Source organism: Bombus vancouverensis, chromosome 8 (genome assembly GCF_051014615.1).
Source record: "Bombus vancouverensis nearcticus chromosome 8, iyBomVanc1_principal, whole genome shotgun sequence".
In the NCBI taxonomy this organism is placed as follows: Eukaryota; Metazoa; Arthropoda; class Insecta; order Hymenoptera; family Apidae; genus Bombus; species Bombus vancouverensis.
In genome coordinates, this window is record NC_134918.1 from 10,738,847 (window position 1) to 10,761,559 (window position 22,713).

Below are 22,713 nucleotides of genomic sequence, written 5' to 3' on the forward strand. Positions count from 1 at the left end.
TCATTTACTATCGCTCTCGCTTAATCTCAGGGTGAAGAGCTGTTTCAGCTCATAGAGACCTACTAACATTTTAACGAATCATCAATGTTACGTAATTACAGGGACGGTGAGATGAGATTGAAATTGAAAGAATTCTTCGATCGTAACTGTGCAAAATCATATCGTAATCATCGTGTTATTTTCATTTTATCACGGACATGTTCATCTGTCATTAAGTTAGGGTAGTGTTTAGCGTGAATCTTTTCTTGTTATATTACTAATTATAAGTTGATTAGACTAGCGCGGCTATGAATATGTTGAGTATGTTGAGTTATATGAGTTGTGGTTTGTCGCATAACGTATAGTAGGTCGGAAGTGAACAAGAAAATACTATGAAATAAACCATTGTTTTCAAGAAAATCGATTTTCAAATTATATCAAATATACGTTCGTGTAACTCTCAAGTAATTGTGCGATGGTGCACCTATATCTTTCTTTCATTAAATACTTTGTCTTATTTTATGTTTGTTTAGCCTTACAGCGATAAGATATATAGTACATTTCACAGAAAGAGATGTAGCCTAAGATATAAGGTGTTAAGTGCACGCTTACTTGATGCATATCTAAGATGGATTTTCTGGAAAATAAAATCTTCTTCTATAAAGCTTTATTCTCCGCCTTTGATTTATTATGGAAACCCTTATTCGATAGTACTACGTTTTATGAAAGAGTTTGTATATTTTCATAAAAAATTGTTGAAAACAACGTGTTACTTTTATTAAAGGATTTAACACGAAAGCACCAAACGATTAATCAGTTTTTGGTACATTAATAAGGAATAATCTAAATAATTATAATTATATACACGTCGTATAAAATTTTGTTTTACATACTCGAAAAATGAACATTTGGAAATTTTGTATATTATCTACAAAGTTTTTTCAATGCGAATAATAACGTTAGTCCTCGCGTGTCAGAAACAGGAGCCAATTAAATTAAAATATTATGAAGTTCTGCTATAAATGCCCACTGAATTTATTTCTCGTAAATAATTATATTTTTAAATAATGGAATAAAACTTTCTAAAGTAGGAAGCTACTGTAAAAGCTACGCTACTCAAAAATCTTTCAAAATTAATTCGAAAGCACTAACACCTTTCAAGAACTGGATAAATATTTTTAATAAACTGTTGCTAAACGTGCATGTATTGCGATAGGATGCTTTTAATTCGATTTTATTCCGAAGTACAATGGTTTAAAAAATAACTCAATAAACATACTTTACTTAAACACAAACCAATATCTCATAATTTAACAAATGGTCGATACAAAAACGTGGATGTTCGTTAGTTAAGAGAGTTTCCTATATTAATATGAAACGAATGCAAATACAATTCATGCAACTCGATGCAAATAATTGACGAAGGTGCAAACATATAAAATTATCTCATCTTTTTCTTTTCTAATTACAGGGTTGGTTGAATGAATTTGATCGCGTTTATTGCTCGATTATTAGCGATGAAACTGTCTTGACTTTCTTTTACTTTGAAATAATTTCGTTTGCCAGTAAAAGCTGTAAAAGCTTTATAATCCCTCGTTTGTCCATTAATTTCCGAATAAACGGTCGACGTTGCAACTAGTTTATGAATCAAGTTCTCTGTACACATAGAAATCTAACGTTTTTATACCCAAACCAGCATCTGTCCCGAAATTACTCGGGAAACGTTGCTCCTACTCTTTCAGCGTTAGCAGCAACGTATGCACCGTGCGTTTTTTTTTTTTTTTATATACAGGAACGTCCCTTTTTGGAAAGGTCTTTAAGTTACATCCCGGCCTGTTTGTTACTTCTGGCGAGGTCGTGTGGTTCAAGCGGCGGCAATTAACGTACTGTATTTTCTCGGCTAACCTTTTAATCTCTCCACCACAGCGGTTTATCTAAATTGTGCTAGTTGGTAGTGTGGGAACGATGCACACGACGTGTCATGGGAAGGAAGTAGAGCGAATGCATCACGATAAATGTGTCTGGGCTGTGAGCACGACTTAAAGGGCGGAGCTAAAAAAGGATTGAAGACGATTTACGTGGAAGGTGGTGATAAGTGCTTCAACAACATTACCTCATGCTATTTATATCATTTTTCCTATTTTCATACGTGCGCACGAATCATGCTCTCTGCGGGAGATCTGAAGAAGCAGCCTATTATTATTTATTTATCTTTCTCCAGAAATGATTTTTCTGTGTAATTCGTTCTTGTACGTTCTGATGTATATTTAATAGCGTTATTATTACTGTTATTTCAAATATTGTTCTTCATCCACGCAATGCGATTCTTTTATGTGCAATTTGATGATTCTTCTAACAGATGTTATAAATTGATAGCATACGTACAAGGTAACACACGTGTTTAACGTACAAAAAATATAAATCCTATAAATTCAATTTCATATTTTTCTACCTTTATAAGTACACTTCGTATGCACGCTCCTAGCATTTTGCCAAACGTAATAATCAGAAAATTGGAAGGATCGTTGAATATACACCCGGAGGGATCGTTAACACAATACAATTAGTTCTCATTGTATTTCTGAAATTTGTCGAATTTCTCCAATTTCGAGTAATTTATACAGGGATGCTGTATAAAGGTAGAAAAGGGGCTGCTGAAATATCAGTATTATACAGACACTCTGTCGGTAAAGAGACAAGAGGCAGCGAACACGAGGTATCCGATGCCACGAGCAGCTTATAAGTACGGTCCTGAGGAATGCGCCCGTCCGATCCCACGGCTTATACCCTCTCCTGTCTTTCTCTTTCCTCTTCTACTTTCTCTTTCTCTCTGCCGTCTCTTCTCGATGGTAATATCGCTAAGGTTAGGCCGTTCGAAGGCTTCTGCATGCATTCGAACGATCGGTGACTCTCCTAGATCGGCAAATTCAACGATCGATTCGCAACGGTGCCTATCCACTTTAGCTTTTCGCATGAGTTAGTAAGTAAATCCATAAATACATCGTAGTGCCGCGAAGCGACACGACCAAGAAATTAGAGAGTTAGAAAGTCAAAATCAGCTTTCGATAATTTAAAGCAACCGGGCGATGTATCATCGTGAGTGCGGTGGATACAGTAGCCCAGGTGGATTTCCTCGGATACAGCCATGCCGGGGAATTTTCTGAATTTATCGTTGGTCATTAGGTAACACGTTTGTCAAATGAGATTAAAATTACTTGATATAGTTTTAACGGTATGCGTAGAATGTTTCCATCGCCGTTAGAAACTATCGAGTGCGTCCTTTCAGAGTGGCTTTAATGCATCCTTTTAGAAATATTTCTTCAACCAGATAGCAGTTTCCAAGCGTTCCTTTTTCCACGGTAACAAATTCCCATTTCACTTTAGATATTTATTCGTTCGGTTTCCTCGGAATCTTAGCATTCCAACTTTTTCCATGGGACTTTCTTAGATCGCTGGATCGTACGTCTTCGAAGGGATCCATGGTTTTTAGATTTTCTTCTAGCCTTTTCCTACGTCCATGTTTGGTTTAACCAGTTCGTTTCGGACTTACTGGGATAGTGGATCTATTTAACACGTCAACCAGTTGAACAGGTACAAAACAACATGAGAAGTGGCAAGTCGTTACTATATATACAACGTTACGTTTCTTTCACGCATGTGAAAATCTTTGCATGTGAGTTTACTTTGTTTCAGTAAAATTCCACGCTATTTCCTCTTCGATCGGTATTTTCCGCATATCGGAAAAATCGTAACAAATATCCACTTTCTCCCTCAAAATTTCTACGATCTTATTATGTATTACGTATTAACTTATGCGTATTGTTGAAAATATTATCTACCGTATTATTACTTATCCTAATGCCTTGAAAAACAGTTTTTTGCAGAAATGGAAAAAAATATTTTCCAGCTTATCAAATAACAAACATAGATATTCAAATATATGTAACTACATATCATAACTTTAAAGCAATAGACGAGCAAAAGTTGACAAAGACAGAAGTTAGTACAGAAATATGATTCAAAGTTGAAAGAGCAATTCACAGAAATTTGAAAGAAACAAAAGAAAGAAAGAGGAAATATTGGAAGATGTAGAATCATGTTTTTTAGAAACTTCACGAATACTTTTGTCCCGACGAAATGTTACCGTGTTCTGAATCTTGTCTCGTTATAAGTTATCAAATAATGTAATTAAGATTTCCAGTTACATACATTTGAACTAATTCGAATATAATTGAATAACATTGAAAATGTTTCTCTTTTAATGACTGTACATTACAACTGTGTGTAACAATAATACTTTCATCTGCCATTATACGCGAGCATATTCTAAAAGCATGAAACGTGAAAGATTTCATTTTGTGTTTTGATTCTATAACAGTATTCCTCTTCATTCTACGCAAAATGTTCTCCGTTATATGCTCTCGTTCGCGTCATTTATTTCATCTCGTTTTACATTGAATAAAACTTGCGAGTTATGTCTTTACAGGCAACGAAACAACAACAAAAATGCCACGACTTTTTCACTAGCCGTTGGTTTCGGCTTGCCTCCATTTGGCGAAACAATGGGGGGGACTTGGTTTCTTGAATTCCTACTTGCCAGATGCATCGGCATATTTGGGGTCATGTTGCGGTACTGCAACCTAATCGCGATCGGTTAATACGGTAAGATGTTCTCAATGATTTGCAGTCCGGCGCAGAACGAGCAAGCGCAACGGTTCAGAAAAGAAAGGAAGATAAAAGATAAGCCGGACGACGCGTCGCACCGCACCGCACCGCGTCGCGCGCCAGTGCCTTGGGATCATTTTAATGACGCAATCTTCGTTGACTCGCGTGAAAGTTGACTTGCGTGCAGGTCCTACCTGCTCTTTCCGCTCCTTACGAAGAATAGTTGGAAACGATACTATCGAATGTCTCACTGAGATCGAATGTCACGCAGATGATCTTATTCCGTTCACCTTACTGTCACGTTAATTGCGTTTAAATTGCAGCAAATAATAGACTGACTCTATATATATCGCAGTGTCACGGCTGGAGATAATTTCGTTTTGTCTCAGGAGAATGTCAAAATCGTGGAAGAGAGAGTTTAAGAGGAAGAATAGTAAATCAGAAAAATAATATTTGATTAGCGTTCTCTAGAGACTGTTCTTTTAGACAACATTAAGTGTTTAGCGTAAAACGCGTTTCGTGCGTTACCAAGTAGTTTTTCGCTCTTCTGGAAGAGCTTGTTTGAGTCGTGTAATTTTAAAAGTACATATTTGTGATACAATTATCGAATTTGTATGACCTATATGATAAGAAAGGTCCATTCTTTCGGACTATGAACACAGTGGTTTAGGAAAATATTCTGAATATTTCAGAGAATTTTTATTTTCTTTTTTATTTTTAAGCTTTTTAAAATTTCTTTAGATATTGGTCAAATTTGAAGCGAATTTGAAAATGTGCGTGGAAATCATAAGATATTTATCGCAAGCATACATTTTGCTGAGATCATCAGAGTATTGATTACGTTAATAAACCATAATGTTTGTAGCGGGGCTATCTTTAGCCTACGCTATACGTCTAATTGCACATTTGCAACAAATAACTTGTAAATACTATACACATTTTCAGATTGGTATCAAATTTTACCAAAATAATCACGGCAGTCGTGTTCCATTACAATGTTAATGAAACTTCAAAAAGTTTCACAATATATTCATAAAAATCGGACAATATACGTATTTGTAAGAAACTTTTCTGTTGTAAGTTAAGTTAAATATTTTCTTGAGTCATTGTATGTACGCATATATTATATCAGAAACAATTTTGCGATTTATGTACGTTTAACAAAGTCAACAGTCATTTTATTCGAACAAAAATGTGTGTCACAATTGAAATTTCTTTGTAACTGAAAAACTGAATATTTTTGGTAATTTAATAAATTTATATCGTAATTAATACTTGCGTGATTCGTGTTACGCTTTGGTAACTTTTGCATTACCTACCTACGATCTTTCTAAAGAGATCGAAAACGCATTTAGGTCACGAACGCATAATTTGTCGGTTCAAATACTTCGTCGAGGTGAATGCGTAGCATAAAACCAATTCGTACAAAAAGGATTAATTTGCTTCTACTCAGCGACTATTTTTTTTCTATATGATATGAAATATCAATGGAAGATCATGAAGATCGATTTCAGATAATTTCAGATCCTAGTGCATACGTAAATATGATAGGTGAATATGCACGTAAAAAACTTACTTTTAGTTTTTGAGTATGACCACATCGGCAACAGCAGTACGACATGTAGTCAGGTAATGCTGGCATAAACTTCAGCTGTTCCTGTTGCTGCGAGTACTCGTCTACTAGTTTGCGATACTGTACCCTGAAGATGGGCCTCGTTGTGCTCTGCGAGCCTTTACCAAGGCGTCCCATAATCGCAGAGAATGCGGCCAGGATTTTGCGCCTGCGTGTGAACCTCCTCATGCCACGGCGACCGTTGCACTTCTTCGTCCTCCAACACGATTCGAAGCGCACGGTTTGCGGTCTTTGCCAAATTTTGGCAATTTTTTCGGTTAATAAAATCAACACACTTGTCTAATCACTCGACAAATATATATTCGTCTTTCCGTTCACCGTACGAACCGAACACATCACACGACCGAGTAATTACGCGCAAATCACACGTGGGTTCTCCGTCATGACACACCGTTCTCATAATAAATTTACCATTTCGTTCGACGAGTAATATCACCGGTGGAACGTTATTAGAAAGTATAAACGGTCGAATGACTTGATGTTTCATACTTCATTCGTGGCTTACCGATCGAAGGTCACTCTTTGAACAAACGTCGATCGGACCAAACATCAATTCGAGACGCGAATTTTCTTCGGAACAAGCTGTCGATTTAACTGGCACTCACTTGTCCACGGCACCACCTAGCACACTTTCTAATTCGCATACTACCGGCATACCGGCTGTACAGCATTCAGCACTACCCAGTGAAACCTTCATTCACTTATCAGCGAACAGGCACACTTTTCGAGGAATTCACTCCGTCTCAGCCTATGATAAACCGCGCAAAGATAATGGTACCATGGTGTTGCCTGAATACGATGTTCTTCCGAGCACTTGAGAAAACCAACTGATGCGTCTCGATCACTTTATGCATGCAGGAAAATCGTCTGAGGAATCTGGATCACGCACAAATAAAAATACTTCACAGAACTACGAGGAAGGCACGTTTCAATGATTGACACGTGTGTTTCTTTCCGGTGTCGATGTCTTCATAGCTTCTCGTTGCTCGTTTTCGACTCGCTGAAACAATAATCTCGTCCGTGGTATGTTGCTCTTCTATTTTAAAGTCGTCGCATAAACATCGCCTCTACGTGTCCGTAAGCGGAGCGAAACGTTTCTGTAGATCGACGACTACGACTATAAATATTGCACCGATTCATCGGTACAATAAAAGCGTTTCGCGGTATCCATGCTTCTCTGGTACGGTCTTCGAAAATTATCCAGTACCACCTTGTACCGCTGTAAGGTATACTATCGTTGGCAGGTGATCATCCGTCTCTGATCCGGTAGACCGGTCCGATCGCTTTACGCGTGGGACACGCACGGAACATCCAGGGCTCCACTTCGTGGCGTATGTAGTCTTCACTGAGTGTCGTTCTGCATGCCGATCCGTGGAAACCGGTTAACGAGTTCGAAACTGCCTTTCGCTTCGTCCTCGTCGACTGTCAACCATACTTGCATCTACCACTAGCACGTTAACTTTGCGTCTTTTTCTCGTGCTCTTTTCACTCTTCTATTTTTCTCTTCTGTTTTATCCTTACGGCTAACGGACACGAAAGCCAATCAATCGACTAGAGATATCGCTCTGACCTAAATTTTCCAATTGGCCCGATTACGTTGCTCGAACTTTACCGTTGATAATGCTACCTGTTGCACTGTTGCATATAGTAATATTCGCGGGATACCCGCGTGTCGTTTCGCTTCATCCCTGAATCGATTGATCCAAACGTAGAGACAACTAGCAAGCTCGAGTTCCCTACCAGTTTTACACGATTTCTCTCTTTGCACTGAGCAAGCACTGCCGGATACGACTCCGTTATACGAACGTGGCAATACGAACGGAGTTAGATTTACGAGTAGAAGGACGATCTTTAACGTGACGACATTCCGTTCTCTGGCACAACCTTCGGAAGCGAGGTATACTCGTTACGGCACGACGATTTCACTGAAACTCCTAAACACCAAGAACCGAACAATACTAGTTTTTAAGGGAAAATCGGGTACATGATAAGTAACGATTGGTACGGGAAGAGAGAGAGAGAGAAAGAGAGAAAGAGAGAGATAAACACAGACAGAGAGAGAGAGAGAGAGAGAGAAATAGAAAAAGAGAGAGCAGCTTGAATGGAGCACGTTGATTCGGTTAATCTAGAAAACGTCTGTTTTCTAGAGCGATTCACGAGCCGGCAGAAGGCTTCGCGTGCCTTCTCTCTACTGTCAACTGGAATGGCTGGAGAAGAGATGCCGGTGAATTTTCGTGTCCCCTTCCCCTGGTGGACGTCGCAGTTTCGGTCCTACCTGACAGAAGCCAATCCAGGTGGTGCTCCTCTCGAGCGAGACGAGCTGCCTAGAGCATGCTAGCCGGCCCAGCAATGGCAATACCTCCCGGTACGTATAGAGAGAGACTGAAGTCGAAAGAAGAACACGAAGCAGGAGTAGCACCAGGCGGCCCACACGGCTCTACCCCCACCAGACCACGGAACCGAGCAGCAGAGCGACCGACCGACCGACCTCTTCTCTCCGACCGCTTTCTTGCTCCAACTGCGGCATTGAACACGTTCAACGGCAGCTGGCGAATACCAGCTATCTTCTTCCTTGTCAGCCTTTGCATCTGGCCGCTCTCCTTGTCCTGCTTTCGCACAGCCAGAGCCGTTCTCGAGAGAGGCCGCAACGCGCCGATCGCATGAGTTTGCGATTCGCGTTCTTTGACCTCCTGCCGGCACACGATCGTGGACTCGTGTCGGACCACGGACGTTACTCTTGATACCTTCCACTTCGTGCACGACATCCGCGACGTCATCGATCGAGGATCGATCGACGCGCGGTTCGCAAACAAGGGTAAGGTCCCGCGCGTTCCATCTTTTCGTGCATTTTTTGTCTTTTTCTTTGGTTCGCAAACCTCGTTCCGAAAGGAGGTGCCGTCCAAGCCGATCTTCCCGATCGTGAAATCGACCATCGTTAAACCGAGCATTCTCTCTCTCGAGCCGCGGCAATTCGGAAGAATCGACGCGGGTCAATTGTCGCGATTGTCGCAGGCAGCGTGAGTACCGTTAGATCGACGGATTCCATAGGTACACGGAGAAAGTAGCCGATATCATGTTTAGCGCTATTTTATAATTGACTTTGTGAATACAGTCATGAGTCGAGAAATTGAATGTATTAAACGTATAGTAGATGTGGGAGCTTCTTTTATTGATGCGCCCACTCTTCAATGGGCACTTCAACCGTTATGGAGGTGCACTGTAAACGTACGTATTTTCCCGCGATTGAACTTTCTAAAGCTATTTATATTTTATACACACACGTAAACGCAATGTAATGCAGTGGCGCGTTTTTGAGATAGTTCGACGTCTCTGCTACGGGAAAATCAGTAGAAAACCTGTAAATGTTTAGAATGCTAAATACGATAAAATATTAGTTTGTATAAGTTCACGAATTTGGCAATACGTATGAACATTGAATGTCCATGTATGTACACATATACACGTACAAAATGTGATATAATCGAATGTGGTTATATGTATTCCGACACTCATAGAAACTTAAACAAACTTAAGAAATCATTAGGAAATTTTCAAAACATTTTAGGAAAAACGCTGAGCTATAAAGAAATCATATATTCAATAGTATAATAATAATCTTATTAATTTTCGATGTATCAATATAATAAAATTACATTATTCTATTTGTTGTCATTCGGTTCCATGCAGAATGTAAACGATTTTACGATATACATTCAGATCTTGAGCAGACTTATTGAACTTCTCTATTTCATTTTTTCAATGGTATTTATGTTAAAAAATTGTGAAGGATAATATATAATTCTTATAATTTACTACATTAGTTTTAACAAATTTTTGTTACAACGTAATGTAGTCGTGTATTCTTGAGATAGTGATTTTTTTAAAGAAAAAAGTTGTTAAAAAATTTACTTGGACATAGACACTCATATAGAAGATGTTACAACTGATAATTTTATTACAGTGTGGAAATTGTAAAATTTCATCCGCGCAAACTATATTATCCGGTAAAGTTAAATATTTCATCAACGTTAAATATTGTAGTTTCTTCCGCGATAGAGAAATTACAAATAAATGAACGATGGAAAGAATAATACCTGTCGCAAGCTGTTTCCTAATAATCTTGTAGTTTCATTGACGTTAAATATTAAGTAAAAAAAGGAAAAGAGAGGTTGCTACGAAAATGATAAGAACGTATCGTATACAGCTTTCTGTAAACATACGTACATATATTATATCAAGTAAATGAGATAAAAATCCAAGAAATAATCGATAGACACTGAAATTTATATTTATGAAAAAAAAAAACAGTTTCAATCTATTGGATTAGCTGGTATTTCTAAAATAAATGTCATGAAAATTTTCAAACTCTACAGGATTATAAATCCTGGCTACATATACAAATGTTCTTAGAGTTTACACAAATTATAGGACCATTAACATTAGGTAGAAAATAACTTATTGTGCCGAGATAAGTTTTATTGGAACACTTTTACCGATGTCTTCGTAATAACGCCATTATTCACAAGGTGTGGAGTTTCGACGAAGATAAAAAGATAGATGCGTGTAACAAGAGATAAGCCGTATACATAAGAAAGTAGCCTATAAATTACACAGAACTTTTCGGTTATCGAGATAAATGGGAAAATGTCGTGTAATCGCGGATTTACGAGTATCGATGCTTTCGGGAAGAAAAAGCGTTAAATACGTGCTTCTACAAGTTACAATATGCAAGTCGGATAATTCTTTCTCGATTTACATAGGATACTGGTTTAAGAACTACGTTACACCGACCGCCCATGAAAATTAACAACAGTTTCGTGGTAATCAATGTACAAAATTCAAAGTAATAACAAGTAAAGGTGGATAATTGAAAATTCAAATATTACGTCGTAACGTGTAATTTCTACGAACTTACGCAAGCAAGTCGATCACCTGGTCAGTAATAAAGTAGATAATAAAAATGTAGATGGTATTCTCCTGTAAACGATGTAACATTCTGTTAACAAAGTAAACCTTCGCGATATGAATTGCAAACAGTTTTCAATTACAGAACATTAAATAATCGAGACGCAAGGGAAAATGTCGTGTAATCATATATTTTTAAGATTCGCGAGGTCCGGAATTTCGTTGGACGAGCTATCAAGTTCTTTTTTTTTCCGGTATAAACAGAAAGTCGAGTTAGGAATACGGGAGCTGCTCTCAAATTCAATTACCGCAGTTACCGCGGAAAACGGGGTGGACGGATACGAGGTAGTAAAGGTAGTACGGCTCGCCGGTAGCCAGAGCTCGTAAATGATCCTGAGTTAATCGTCAACCCTGGCTAATTTAATGTACAAGAGATTCCACTTGGTCGTCGTGCTCGGCGTGAATTTCACGAAACCTTAAGGCGCGCTCCTAACGCCGGAATAAATCACTCGATACCCTTTCTTCGGCCGTGGACTGGAAGGAGGTTCGAGGATAATATTCCGTGCGATCGTTTATGCAGATCACGCGTTAAGATTCAACGAAGTTCCCAACGAGAAATCGTCAACGATTTCCTGTCTTCTCGCTGAATTTTATTACGACCAACGAAAATTACTGTCTACCGCCGGTCTTCTCGACACGTAGCGAACAGGCTAGAAATGTTACACCGATGGGCAATGCGTTGTACAAATTTGTAGCATCGTCATACGGTGTGAGTGGAAAATTTACTCTCGTAAAAACGATATATGTGTACTACAGACGTACGAAAAGTTACGAGATTCGTGAAATCCTGAAACTTGTCGAAGCGTGCAACTTACGTATATTGACAAATCGTTATAACGAAATGTAAATATTTGTTCAATTTCAGAATGTTGTACGTATGTGTATAAAACATGCTGTATGTATTTTAATTATTTAAATATACATATACTGTTTGAATAACGTATCGAAAGATCAAGCGTCTCGAGTGAAGTTGTAAAATGTGTCTATAGTTTACAATTCGCTAATATCATATAAATTGCATTCAATTTCCATTCAATTTTGTGCTCGATGTTTAATACGATCAAACCTTTCATACGTAACGCAAATTGTTTATTCTGTCGTCTAAACGAACACCATACAAATGTTACATGCAGTGTATATAAATCTTGTGTAGCTCAGTGCGTTTAACTCGGTTGCTGCGTAAGAGCTTGGCAATGCATGGTCATAGATCTTGCAGAATTTGCTTCCCACGTATATATCACATATATGTTGTATCGACGAAACAATCTCACGTGCAATTTCGGTAGATCTTCGAGCTGGTGTCGAAGGTTGAATTCGCGACAAAAGATAAGGATGTTACTTTTTGTCACGGGCATCGGCGGCGTGTTCGTTTTCTTCGTCGTAATCGACGGAGGAAAGGGCCAAGCAGAGCTAATAAAAAGCTACAGAAAGACCCGAGGCTGCATACCTTACATAGTCGCACGCCTCCACGCGACTCGCGTCCTGCAAGCCGCGTCGCGGCGCGGCGCTCTGGTCTGTTCCTTCTAACGGTCTCAACAGCCGGGATGCCTTATCAACCTGTGCTTTCAAGCTCTCCCTTCAATCTCTGTTTAGCGAGCCTGTTTGAACGGTATCAGCATGTTTAACCACCACCGAGCTTGCGATTAGGCCGAGATATTCCTGTTTGACGTCCAATTATTTTTAAAGCTAATAGCACACAGCCGAACCTCGACTCTCTCAACTCGAATCTCGAGATCTAAAGTCTTCCCCATAGGTAGCAGACTATTAAGTACAAAGACTATTAAGTATAACTATATGCGTCCTTTAGTTTAGCCAAAGATTCCAAATGAAGTTTAACGAAGTTTCCTAGTGGTTTGTCAGACTGTCTCTTGTTCGTCTGCGTCGTATGGGCGGAGGTGTACGCAAATAGCTTTACTAAAAGTTGGTAGAACGAGCACCGTTTCGAATGCATTACTATTGGTTGTAAAATTTATGCTCCTTCGGTGGTCAAGCGTAGAGTGGCGCGTTCAACGACTTCGCGTCTCAATCCTTCATATTTTCCACGAGAGCCGCGTCGCGTTGGCGAGAAGCTGATATCGCAGACGGAATAAGAAAATTAAAGTCGGCTGTTAGTCATTCGTTGGAGCGTTGTTCGTGACAGGACAGTCGACCGTAGGAGCTTCTTACCGTTCGCGAGAATCGTTCATCGTCGATCAAATCTTCTGTCTCTTTCAACAAATGCGTTGCGTACTAGGTGGATCGCGTGCAGCCACGGTCTCACCAGGAAAACTCGTCATGATCGTCACGAATAGAAAGCCAAAGCGAGTCCGTGGTCGTTCGATTTATTCCATTTCTCGGTAGGCGCTGATGTAGCTACGGGGTGAGGTAGCAAGAAGTGAAATGAGGGTACGACATCGAAAAGAGGGGAGCGTACGCAGCCACCAACTAGGTACCACTATTATCTGTACGAGAATGCCAAGGTCAACCTCATTCCAAGGCAACAGTGGCCAGTATTGGAGTACGTACCCGCTGGCTGATATCGTCGCACCAAGAAGCTACCTGCTGTATCCATTTTTTCTTGTTTTTCCAGACATAAATTCTAGTAAATGCTCCACTGAAACCTTCGATTTAACTCTACAATTGCCACACTGCCCTCCTTAATTAAAACCTTTCATCTATCGTTCCGAAATTGAAGAGAGCTTAATCGTTTCTTTGTGCCATCGTTGTTTCTCTTTGTCCAATTAAAGGTATCCAGTCGTTATTTCGTAACAGCCTGTGTAGTGTAAGTTTACTTGAAAAATAATATTTATGAAATATTTCACAAACCGCGTTACATTTATTTGTATTTCGATTTTTATAGGTAAATGAAATATAGATATGTTGAAAGGAAAGTTTCGAGCCGACAGATCATATCAACATCAAACATTTATATCTGTAGTTCGTGATTACGAAACGAACATGTACCTTCATTAGTCAAGTCTTACCAATGTTGTAGCATTGATCGCGCTTAAACGCAGCCATTGAAATATCACTTGCACACAAGACGATATCTTAAAACCAAATGCTGTATCATAAGTTTCCTTTCATCAAGTATACATGGATATAGTTACCGCAGCAAACAGAGAAATTTATAGAGAAAGTTCCCATGAAATTAAAAATATCCATAATTAATTAGAGGGTTTACGTTTGCTAAGAAATTTATTTAAGAAAACGACGTTGCACGATTCTTTCTTAATAAATAACTATATTAATAAATAAAAAGTATTACAAATGTATGTTTTCTACCATTTAACTTTTTAATCAATTTTGTGCTTTTCTATAACAATAGATATTACAGTTTGGAAATAATTTACTTTAGGAATCGAACAATATTTAAATACTTACTTTCCAATAACATTTAACTTTTTCCCCAGTAGCATTGCAGAATATATGCATCAGTTAATTAAGATACCGTGTCCTTTTGAAACGAACAATTTATTGGCGTACAGTACGGTAGTCTATTATACAATTACTCTCAGCTTATCTCGCAAGTTACGTCATTATGCTTTCTAACTTTTAGTATTACAATTTGTCCACGTAAGTTAAACGTATTGATTACTTGATTACAACGATTAATAATAATATTAACATTTTTCGATGAAATGGTAAATGATACAAATTGTTTGATTACAGTAGCATATACTTATGGCTAAACAATATGTGAAATATATCATATGCACGCGTTTTGATAGTTTCGTATTTTCATAGCAAGACAAGCTTCTTTTATATCTTATTTTTTATATAAATTGTTTGAATCTGTAATTTTCAATAGAATAGAGCATAAAACATAAAACAGTTACAAAATGTAGTGAAATTTCAATACTTTATTAAGGATGTTGCGTAGTTTCGATTTTAAGCGTAACTTTCCTTTATATGACTAACCATCAGCCTGGACAGAACCGGATTCTTCCTTTATTTTTATCTTTTACTAAAATCAAAAGCGTATCAGGTTCTTACGATGAAATATGTATGCTTATACATTATGGATAAGAGAAATTTCTTGAAAATAAGTTTCTTAATAGTACATTATAGACAACAGGAATAAATATATTTTACCGCAATATTTGTTTTTAATATATGCCTTCTATCAAAACTCTATGAAAATCAGACCAATTAAGCAATTCATTTTTTAGTAAGGAAACTATAAAGTTCCATACGTTCCATAAGTTGATGAATACTTTACTGTGTCATTGCATATTAATGCCATCTTAAAAAAGTTTCAAGACAAAAATTGCTATTACTATTAATGAAACATAAGAAATAGATAAATTTTTCAATAATGTCAGTTTCGGAATTTTCGTGGACAAACCAAGAAAATTTATCACGTTGTTCCATTTAATTTTTTAATCACAGTATCGAGTAAATATGATATATAAAAATGTAAAGAATGCTCAAAGTAAAATATTCGTTATAATATTTGTTGGATGAAACACATCTCTACTTTTATATTCCATTTCATCAGTCATGTTCTCAAAACTATGAAATTCTATGAATATCCGAAGTTTTGTAATAACACGATAAATTTAGTTTGTGAAGATATACATACAATTCTTGCACGTTTCGCGTAATGAGATCTATTTTTTCGTGAAAATATCGAGATTAACCTGGTTTTCTGTCGATGCTCACTGTCGACCAGGTACCAGTTACATTTTATGGCGTTCTTGCTATAACTACCACATACTACTGCCACCGATGTGTCGTACCTTCTTTGAATGCGTAACTTATCGTCGCTGGTACAGAATTTTTCCTTCAACCGATAGAACCGTGGTTCTATTGCCACGAATGTAGAATACGCTCACGATAAAGGAAGTTCAGTTCACGTGGTTGAATACCGAAGTACAGATTGGAAACTTTGATCGTCGAACGATAGTGCGGGTATTGTCATTGTTGTGCCATAGTTTAACCTCTTTTTATAAATAACATTTCTTCATCCTATGTATGCTAGTTTTATAAAAACAGGAGTATATTAGATAATGGAAAAATATATTCTTTCGCATCTTTTTTAGGCAATAAATTTTCTGAATAAATTTATTCCTTGTTTCTTTACAAGAATACATATCTTTATGTAAGATCATATAAGATTATGTATTATGCAATATTACGTAAGATAAATGCGATATAATATTTCACGTTGTTCAATATTTTACATAAAAATCACCATGTACAACGGAAATAATAATAAATACGAACAGTAATAAGAAATAATTTTGTGACAAAGCTGTAATATTCTCCGTTAATGATGATTTCCTTCTTCTTTTGTGGTTTCCAGAAAACGTGAACTTAAACTTCACAAGTATTCTACGATGATTTACATCTCCGGTAAATATTGTTCGCAACCTTAGACGTTGTGGTAATATCTCGGAAAGGAAATGATAGTAAGCGACCGATGGAATGGAACAGGTGGTTTTTTATTCAACTTTCGCACGCGACTATTCGCCGCGGATGCAACTGCCTATGAAAAGTAACTGCCATTACTGCAGGTGCACGAAGCTGGCATTGGACATCACGGCCATTGCCAAGCGATCGTTATGAGAGCTTAGTTGAGATTACACCGTTATCAGCAGTCGCGCTTTTGACATCGGGCTAAACCACAAAAACCACAATATTACCTTTTATCGTGCAATGCGGAAGACTTTCAATACGTGGAAGAAAGTTTCCTTGCATTTTTTTTTCTTTTGTTTTTTTGTTCCTTTCTCTGCTTGGAACGCAACAAGGTTAGAACTCTTCTTCGTTATAAAGGATCATTTACCGGAAGAAACTGGGCGCGATGAAGAATAATGACATCGTTGTTCGAAAAGGGAGCGATAGAGGGGTAACGGAGTTGGCAACGCACTCGTACTTGAAACGAGATCTCAAGTAATTACGTAGAAAATAAGAAACGACAAAACACTGGACCGAGGAAGACCTGGAAGACATTTTACGTAATTGTGGATAATACGGGAGCATGATCAAAAAGAGTTTAATTCTAGACGACGAACCCTTGTATTCTGTTGTTCCTTTTTTTCAATTTTCTAACAAATCTGCTTTTTTCAGCCAGAAGGATAATGAAGTTCCTCGAATTCAGAGCATTCGTTATTCATAATCCTCGCGCAGTTTAAAATAATATTTCCATAAAATGGTAGTTCTAGGATCACTCAATACTCTGTGTTTTCAATCTAGTTGTAGATTCTTTCACAGCGATAGAACGCTATCCTACATTCATCCCGCTTTTCATTAATCTGAATTTCTCCGCATTCAATCCTCTTCCTTTTAATTCTTTGCGCTTTGCTAATGAATATTTCTGTCGATTCTTATTATTAACTATTTCTCGTTGGAAGAAACCGAGTCGTCGGATTATTAGCGCCTGCAATAGAGAAATATTTCGTAGACAATAGAAAAAGTTCTCAGAAAACATACAAATGTGTACAGAAGCAATATACGAGGCAGAGTCTCAGAAAGTTGCGAATGAAAAATAAAAAGAACGTGTAATTTTTATAATTCGAAATAAAATACTCGTATTGCCATTCCCAAGGAGAAATGGTTTTGTACATTAAATATTTGTAGCTGTAGCATATCTTATATCTTCGAAAATCGTTTTACATCTTATCATTTAATGATTAAATATTTTTATTATTTTTTACGTGTTTATCCGGCTTTTAAAAATACAATTCCATTTTCCTCTCAGGCTTTGCCCTCGTAACGAATGTAATTATAGCCTGCAGTTTAAAACTGCCTGACTGACAGGCCCGGAATTATTTTTACCAGTTGCCCTGTACATCGAACATTCCTTGCTTCGTGGTGAAAAATGAAGAAACAATCCACCGAGACGACTGTTAGCACAGGACGTGCTCCGAGTGAACGCATGAGAAATCGTATCAGCTACCGTACACGAAAACGAAATAAAAACCTCAGCTATTTCAGTCTCTTCATAAAAGATTAAAGAAAGATGAAGCGACGGCAGGGACACTGATTCAGCATTTAATGAAGATTTAGCAAGCGTTTCGTCTCGACGTGGCAACGTAACGTTCAATTTTAAAATGAGCATGTATAAAACAAAGTTATGCTTTATGGTTATACGGTTGTAGGCTGCAAATAAGTTTTTTCATATCTATTTTCAACAATTTAAAATTATATAATGTTAAACCATTCCGGAGAGTGGGTATTTTTTCCCCCGTCAAGGAGATCATACGAATGATGCCTATGCAAGAGATTATAGGTCATGTATCATACATGCAAATTATTCTTATGCTCGTCGTTATAAAAAGAAATACCCACTTGGATATAATGTAATATCGGATGCGAAACGTATCAGTATATTATGAAGAGAGATTTTTAAAAATCGCAGTACACTCCGGCTATAATTCTCCATACGTCCCGTTATATTTTATGTACGATTATTCGATGAATTAAATTTTCGACAGAAAGGCCAACTATTTTTATAAGAAAGTTGTTGTAGTTCTGTTCGGGTTGTAGTTTGAAAACGACATACATATATAAATTGAAAATACATAAGAAAATTAATTATTCTTGTTCCTTGCTGTAATTCATTTAAAATCACCAAAGTAGTAATTTAAACAATTTCACGAAGTAGTTACTTATAACGATAAATAATAACAAAGGAAATAATAAATAGAGAATATACGCTGGAAACACGTACTTGGAAGTTTTGAGGGTAGCGGGAATATCTCACTTTACAAATGCCGAAAATTTAGAAAAATACATTCCTGTCTGAAAACCTATTAACGTGCGACTTATAACAAATTTATTGTATCCGCAGACGCGGTAGAAAAATATACAATGAAATATATTAAAAGCTTCCGTAAAATTATGTAGGGGAAATATCTTGAAATTTACAGCGAACGAACGCTATCGACGTTTCCTGTTTCAATATTCATTTACGCATATCGTTGCGCATCGCGTAACTTGAAGCATCCGCTACGAACCTGCACTGTTCACCAATACTTCCTAATAAATAACACAACATTTAATCGTAGCAACGAATACGAACAGCGTCCCGGACGTATCCTGGACATAACGATTACTAAATTTTCTTTAATGTCTTGTAGATGTGGATGACGCTACGCGCGTCACTCGAATTCCTCGATGATTTGAAAAAAAAAAAAAAAGGTGGAAAGATTAAACGAATAGGTAAGGTAATTTATTAACAGCTATAAAAGGTTAATTAAGACAGCCCGGTGGCAACATTCAGCTGATGTTTGGAGAGAATTCCGGAACGATCGTGGAGCTACGAGCGAGAGTGTGGTCGTCAGTGTGTCCGCGATAAGAGTTGTCAGAGTGGTTCCGAGCGATCAGTACCGAAGACGGTCCACTTCACGTCTCGCTCGAGAGACTTCCTCTCTCGAAAGCTGCCGAGTAAATAAAGAGTTCAATGGGCCGCGTGGTCGTTTCGGAATGACAAGAAAATACCTTGAATTCCATCGTTACGTTCTTCCTTCTTCGCCATCTTGATCGTCTCTCTTTGCACGCGCTGCCTTATTTCGTTTTTTTCTCTTTCGTTAGAGGAACAGCGACATGGAGCAGAAGCAGCAGCAGCAATGGCAGCGGAGGATCGGACGAGGAAGGAGGAAGACGGTTGGTGAAACTGATTGTTCTGGTCGTATCCGGAGGTCGAATAACATCCTTAGATCAGCCAGGACGCATTGTGCCACGGATGAAGTGAACGCGCAAAGTGTTCATCGAACGTGGAATTCGCTTCGGAAATGAGATCCGAAACTCGTTTTCAAGTTCGCGGAAAAATTTAATTCTACGTTTCAGCTGAACGCCGACGATACTTGGGAGAGTTAGCCTTGAATGGAACGATCGAAATTTTACAGAAGGCAACGAGAAAAGTAATTATTAGTTCGTATTAAGCAGGCCAACTTACTTATTGCGTTTTTGATGGTGTTTCATGAAGCATGCGATAGGCTACAGAGAATAAATGACAGACTTTTTTATTCGAATCTTGAAGGATTCTTAATATATCTACGGATCTTTAAAAAATCAGTAATTAATTATGTTAGACATTACATTTCTCTTAAGGTGGTACCTATAATATTATATAGGATTTATGTATGGTTTATTTTAAATAATCATTCATTACGTACAATTTATACACTTTACATTTTTAATACTATTTTAAATAATCGTTTAGTCGACGTGTACCTGTATGAATATTGGTACATTATTTTCAAATGCAATTAATTAAATACAATTCATATGGAACAGAGATTTTCTTCCAATCACAGCCGTCTATAGGTTTACAGTATGGAATTTGTTGTTTAAATAATTTCTGCAGGAATTTTAATATAGATCTTTGTTATTTATATATTCCACTCGTAAAGAATTCCAGTAAATACGACCAGCAAACGTAAATTCCTCGCACTAACGGGCTGATTAAGATAGAAATATACGCGCGTGCGTTTGAAAATATTTTTCGGCAAAAGGATCTCGTTCACATTTCCTTCCAAAAGGAAATATTGAACGTATGATAAGTTAATAAGGAAATTTCTCGATTGAAGCAAAAACACGTCAAAACAAATTCACCGGTGCACAAAACGTCGGCTACGTATGACACGCGCGTACAGCTTTTTCAATGTACAGTTAGGTATTTCTGACAGGAACTCATATTTTTTTCTTCTTATCATAACAGCCTCGCAAATCACGCTGTGGGAAGCATGTTAAGAACGAAATCTCAAGTTGCTCTTGTACCTCTATGTTAATCATAATAATTTTTAATCGCAAAAAGTAAAATACGATGCTCGATCCTGACCACACGCAACGACTGGGCTTTATTCCCTGAACTTGTTAAGACGGTGACATGTTATGTATTTTCCTGGAAGGCAGCTTTACCCTGTTGGCGTTCTTGTAAAGGAATTAAAATATCACTGAATATCACGCAGCGTTACGTGCCGAAACGAATAAAAAAAATATTCAAGTTTGTTTTCTCGCGTGTGATAAGCAACGCACTTGTAGCTTATACATTATGAAACGATTCACTTTTAAATATTGCGCTACATACGCGATTCAAAACACGTTCGAAATATCAACCCTCTTTCATAGCGCGATAAAATAATAACGAATTTAGAATGCACCTTTATCCTCAAGATTTCCTACATGCAAAAGATGTATGATATTAAAGCTAACGATACGTACGACATGTACGATGATATTTAAGACGTAATTAAATTTTCCAACACCGTTAAAAGATTAACATTGAACTTAAACCATAGCAAAGAATCGATTAAAAAATGTACGTTTCTGAAGCGAAGTATCTCTCTAGCTGTAACTCACGTGTGTTCATGTTAGCAAGTAGCCAGGTAATTTCAGTAAACCATTTTAACAATCGAACCTGCTATCTTCTCCTTTGTCGATTTTCTTTCTCCCTTCAGCGATTCCAATAATCCACACAATAGGAAAGCACTCGCGATGCATTCCAATTACACCGGCGAACGTATTCCATGAGCATTCTCTATTAACCAGCGATGTAGTAGCTAATAGAGGCGAAAATGGTATCGGGTATCGTTAACAATAACAGTATCTAGCCAGTAATCTATGCAGCGGAACGTTATCGTTTGGGAAGGATCGTTGGAAAGCGGTTGAAGCGAGAGCGCAAATTGGCGAGCTCGTGCCAAGCGACGAGACACCCTCGAATCCGGTGCTAAGATCTTTCGATTAATTCGTCGCCGACGTCTGTCGTTTCCCAGAAACCCGCGAGAAGAGGCGTTGCTCTTATACGCGCTATCGTTTGCCACTCGCGAGTCTCACGAACGACCACGTTCTTCTTAATTCACCGGAAGGTGTTTCAACTTTAATCCGAAGAGTGCCATTAGGATTGACTAAACGCCTGGCACAGACCAACCGTAAAGTTCCAAGTGCAAAGTCTACTATAACCATCCCCTATCCCCGAGTCTTCCGAGTTCTTCGTTCAACCAAGCTGCCACTCTTACTAACCCCGAAGAAAAAGAATCCATCCCGGTCTTCTTTGTTACCAACGAATATCGAGGCCTTAGGCAGACAGCGGAATCTTCCAGATAACAAGAAGGCGCTTTCGCTTGGTACATCGAAGGATCGCGGAAACGGAAGCTCGGCGACATTCGCTTTAAATGTAGAGAGTCGCGTCAGATATCGCGTACGTGTGTAGATGTATACGTATATACGCATGCATACGTACAAGGACGTACTCGTATCTGATACTTGCGCGTTAATGGTCTCGAGGAGATGCAGTTTCGTCTTTGGTGCTTCACGTGTATCGACACTCGTCCAACGCATTTATTGAATAACGTAGTAATCGTTTTACTTGTTTCGTAAATATACGGTGGTCATGAAAAGTATTGCCCAGGATGCGGGTTTTTATGCGTTATGGCCAAAGGTGCGAAAATGTACAGATTGCATGTAATATGGAAAAGAGGATGAAATATTTAGAATACAGTACTTGTTAGAGTATTTATTGCGTGAAATAGTTTTCCGCATGGGCT

The 22,713-nt window shown here is 37.9% G+C and overlaps 1 protein-coding gene and 1 long non-coding RNA gene across 8 annotated transcripts in view; one reads left to right on the plus strand and one right to left on the minus strand.

Moving 5' to 3' along the window:
• Positions 1 to 22,713, minus strand: part of LOC117162782 (EGFR adapter protein) — a 276,395-nt gene that overhangs the window by 41,587 nt on the left and 212,095 nt on the right. Inside the window, exon 1 of one of the 7 annotated variants that reach the window (XM_033344738.2) lies at positions 6,221 to 7,447. The exons of the other annotated variants lie outside the window; for them this stretch is intronic. Within the exon in view, the coding sequence (XP_033200629.1) occupies positions 6,221 to 6,445 (225 nt within the window). The 5' untranslated portion in view covers positions 6,446 to 7,447. Of the gene's footprint in view, positions 1 to 6,220; positions 7,448 to 22,713 lie in introns of those variants that run through there. 7 annotated transcript variants of the gene reach the window in all.
• Positions 7,485 to 11,261, plus strand: LOC143303063 (uncharacterized). The gene is made up of 2 exons (XR_013059049.1): positions 7,485 to 7,608; positions 8,425 to 11,261. It is a non-coding gene; the product is annotated as an uncharacterized LOC143303063 (long non-coding RNA).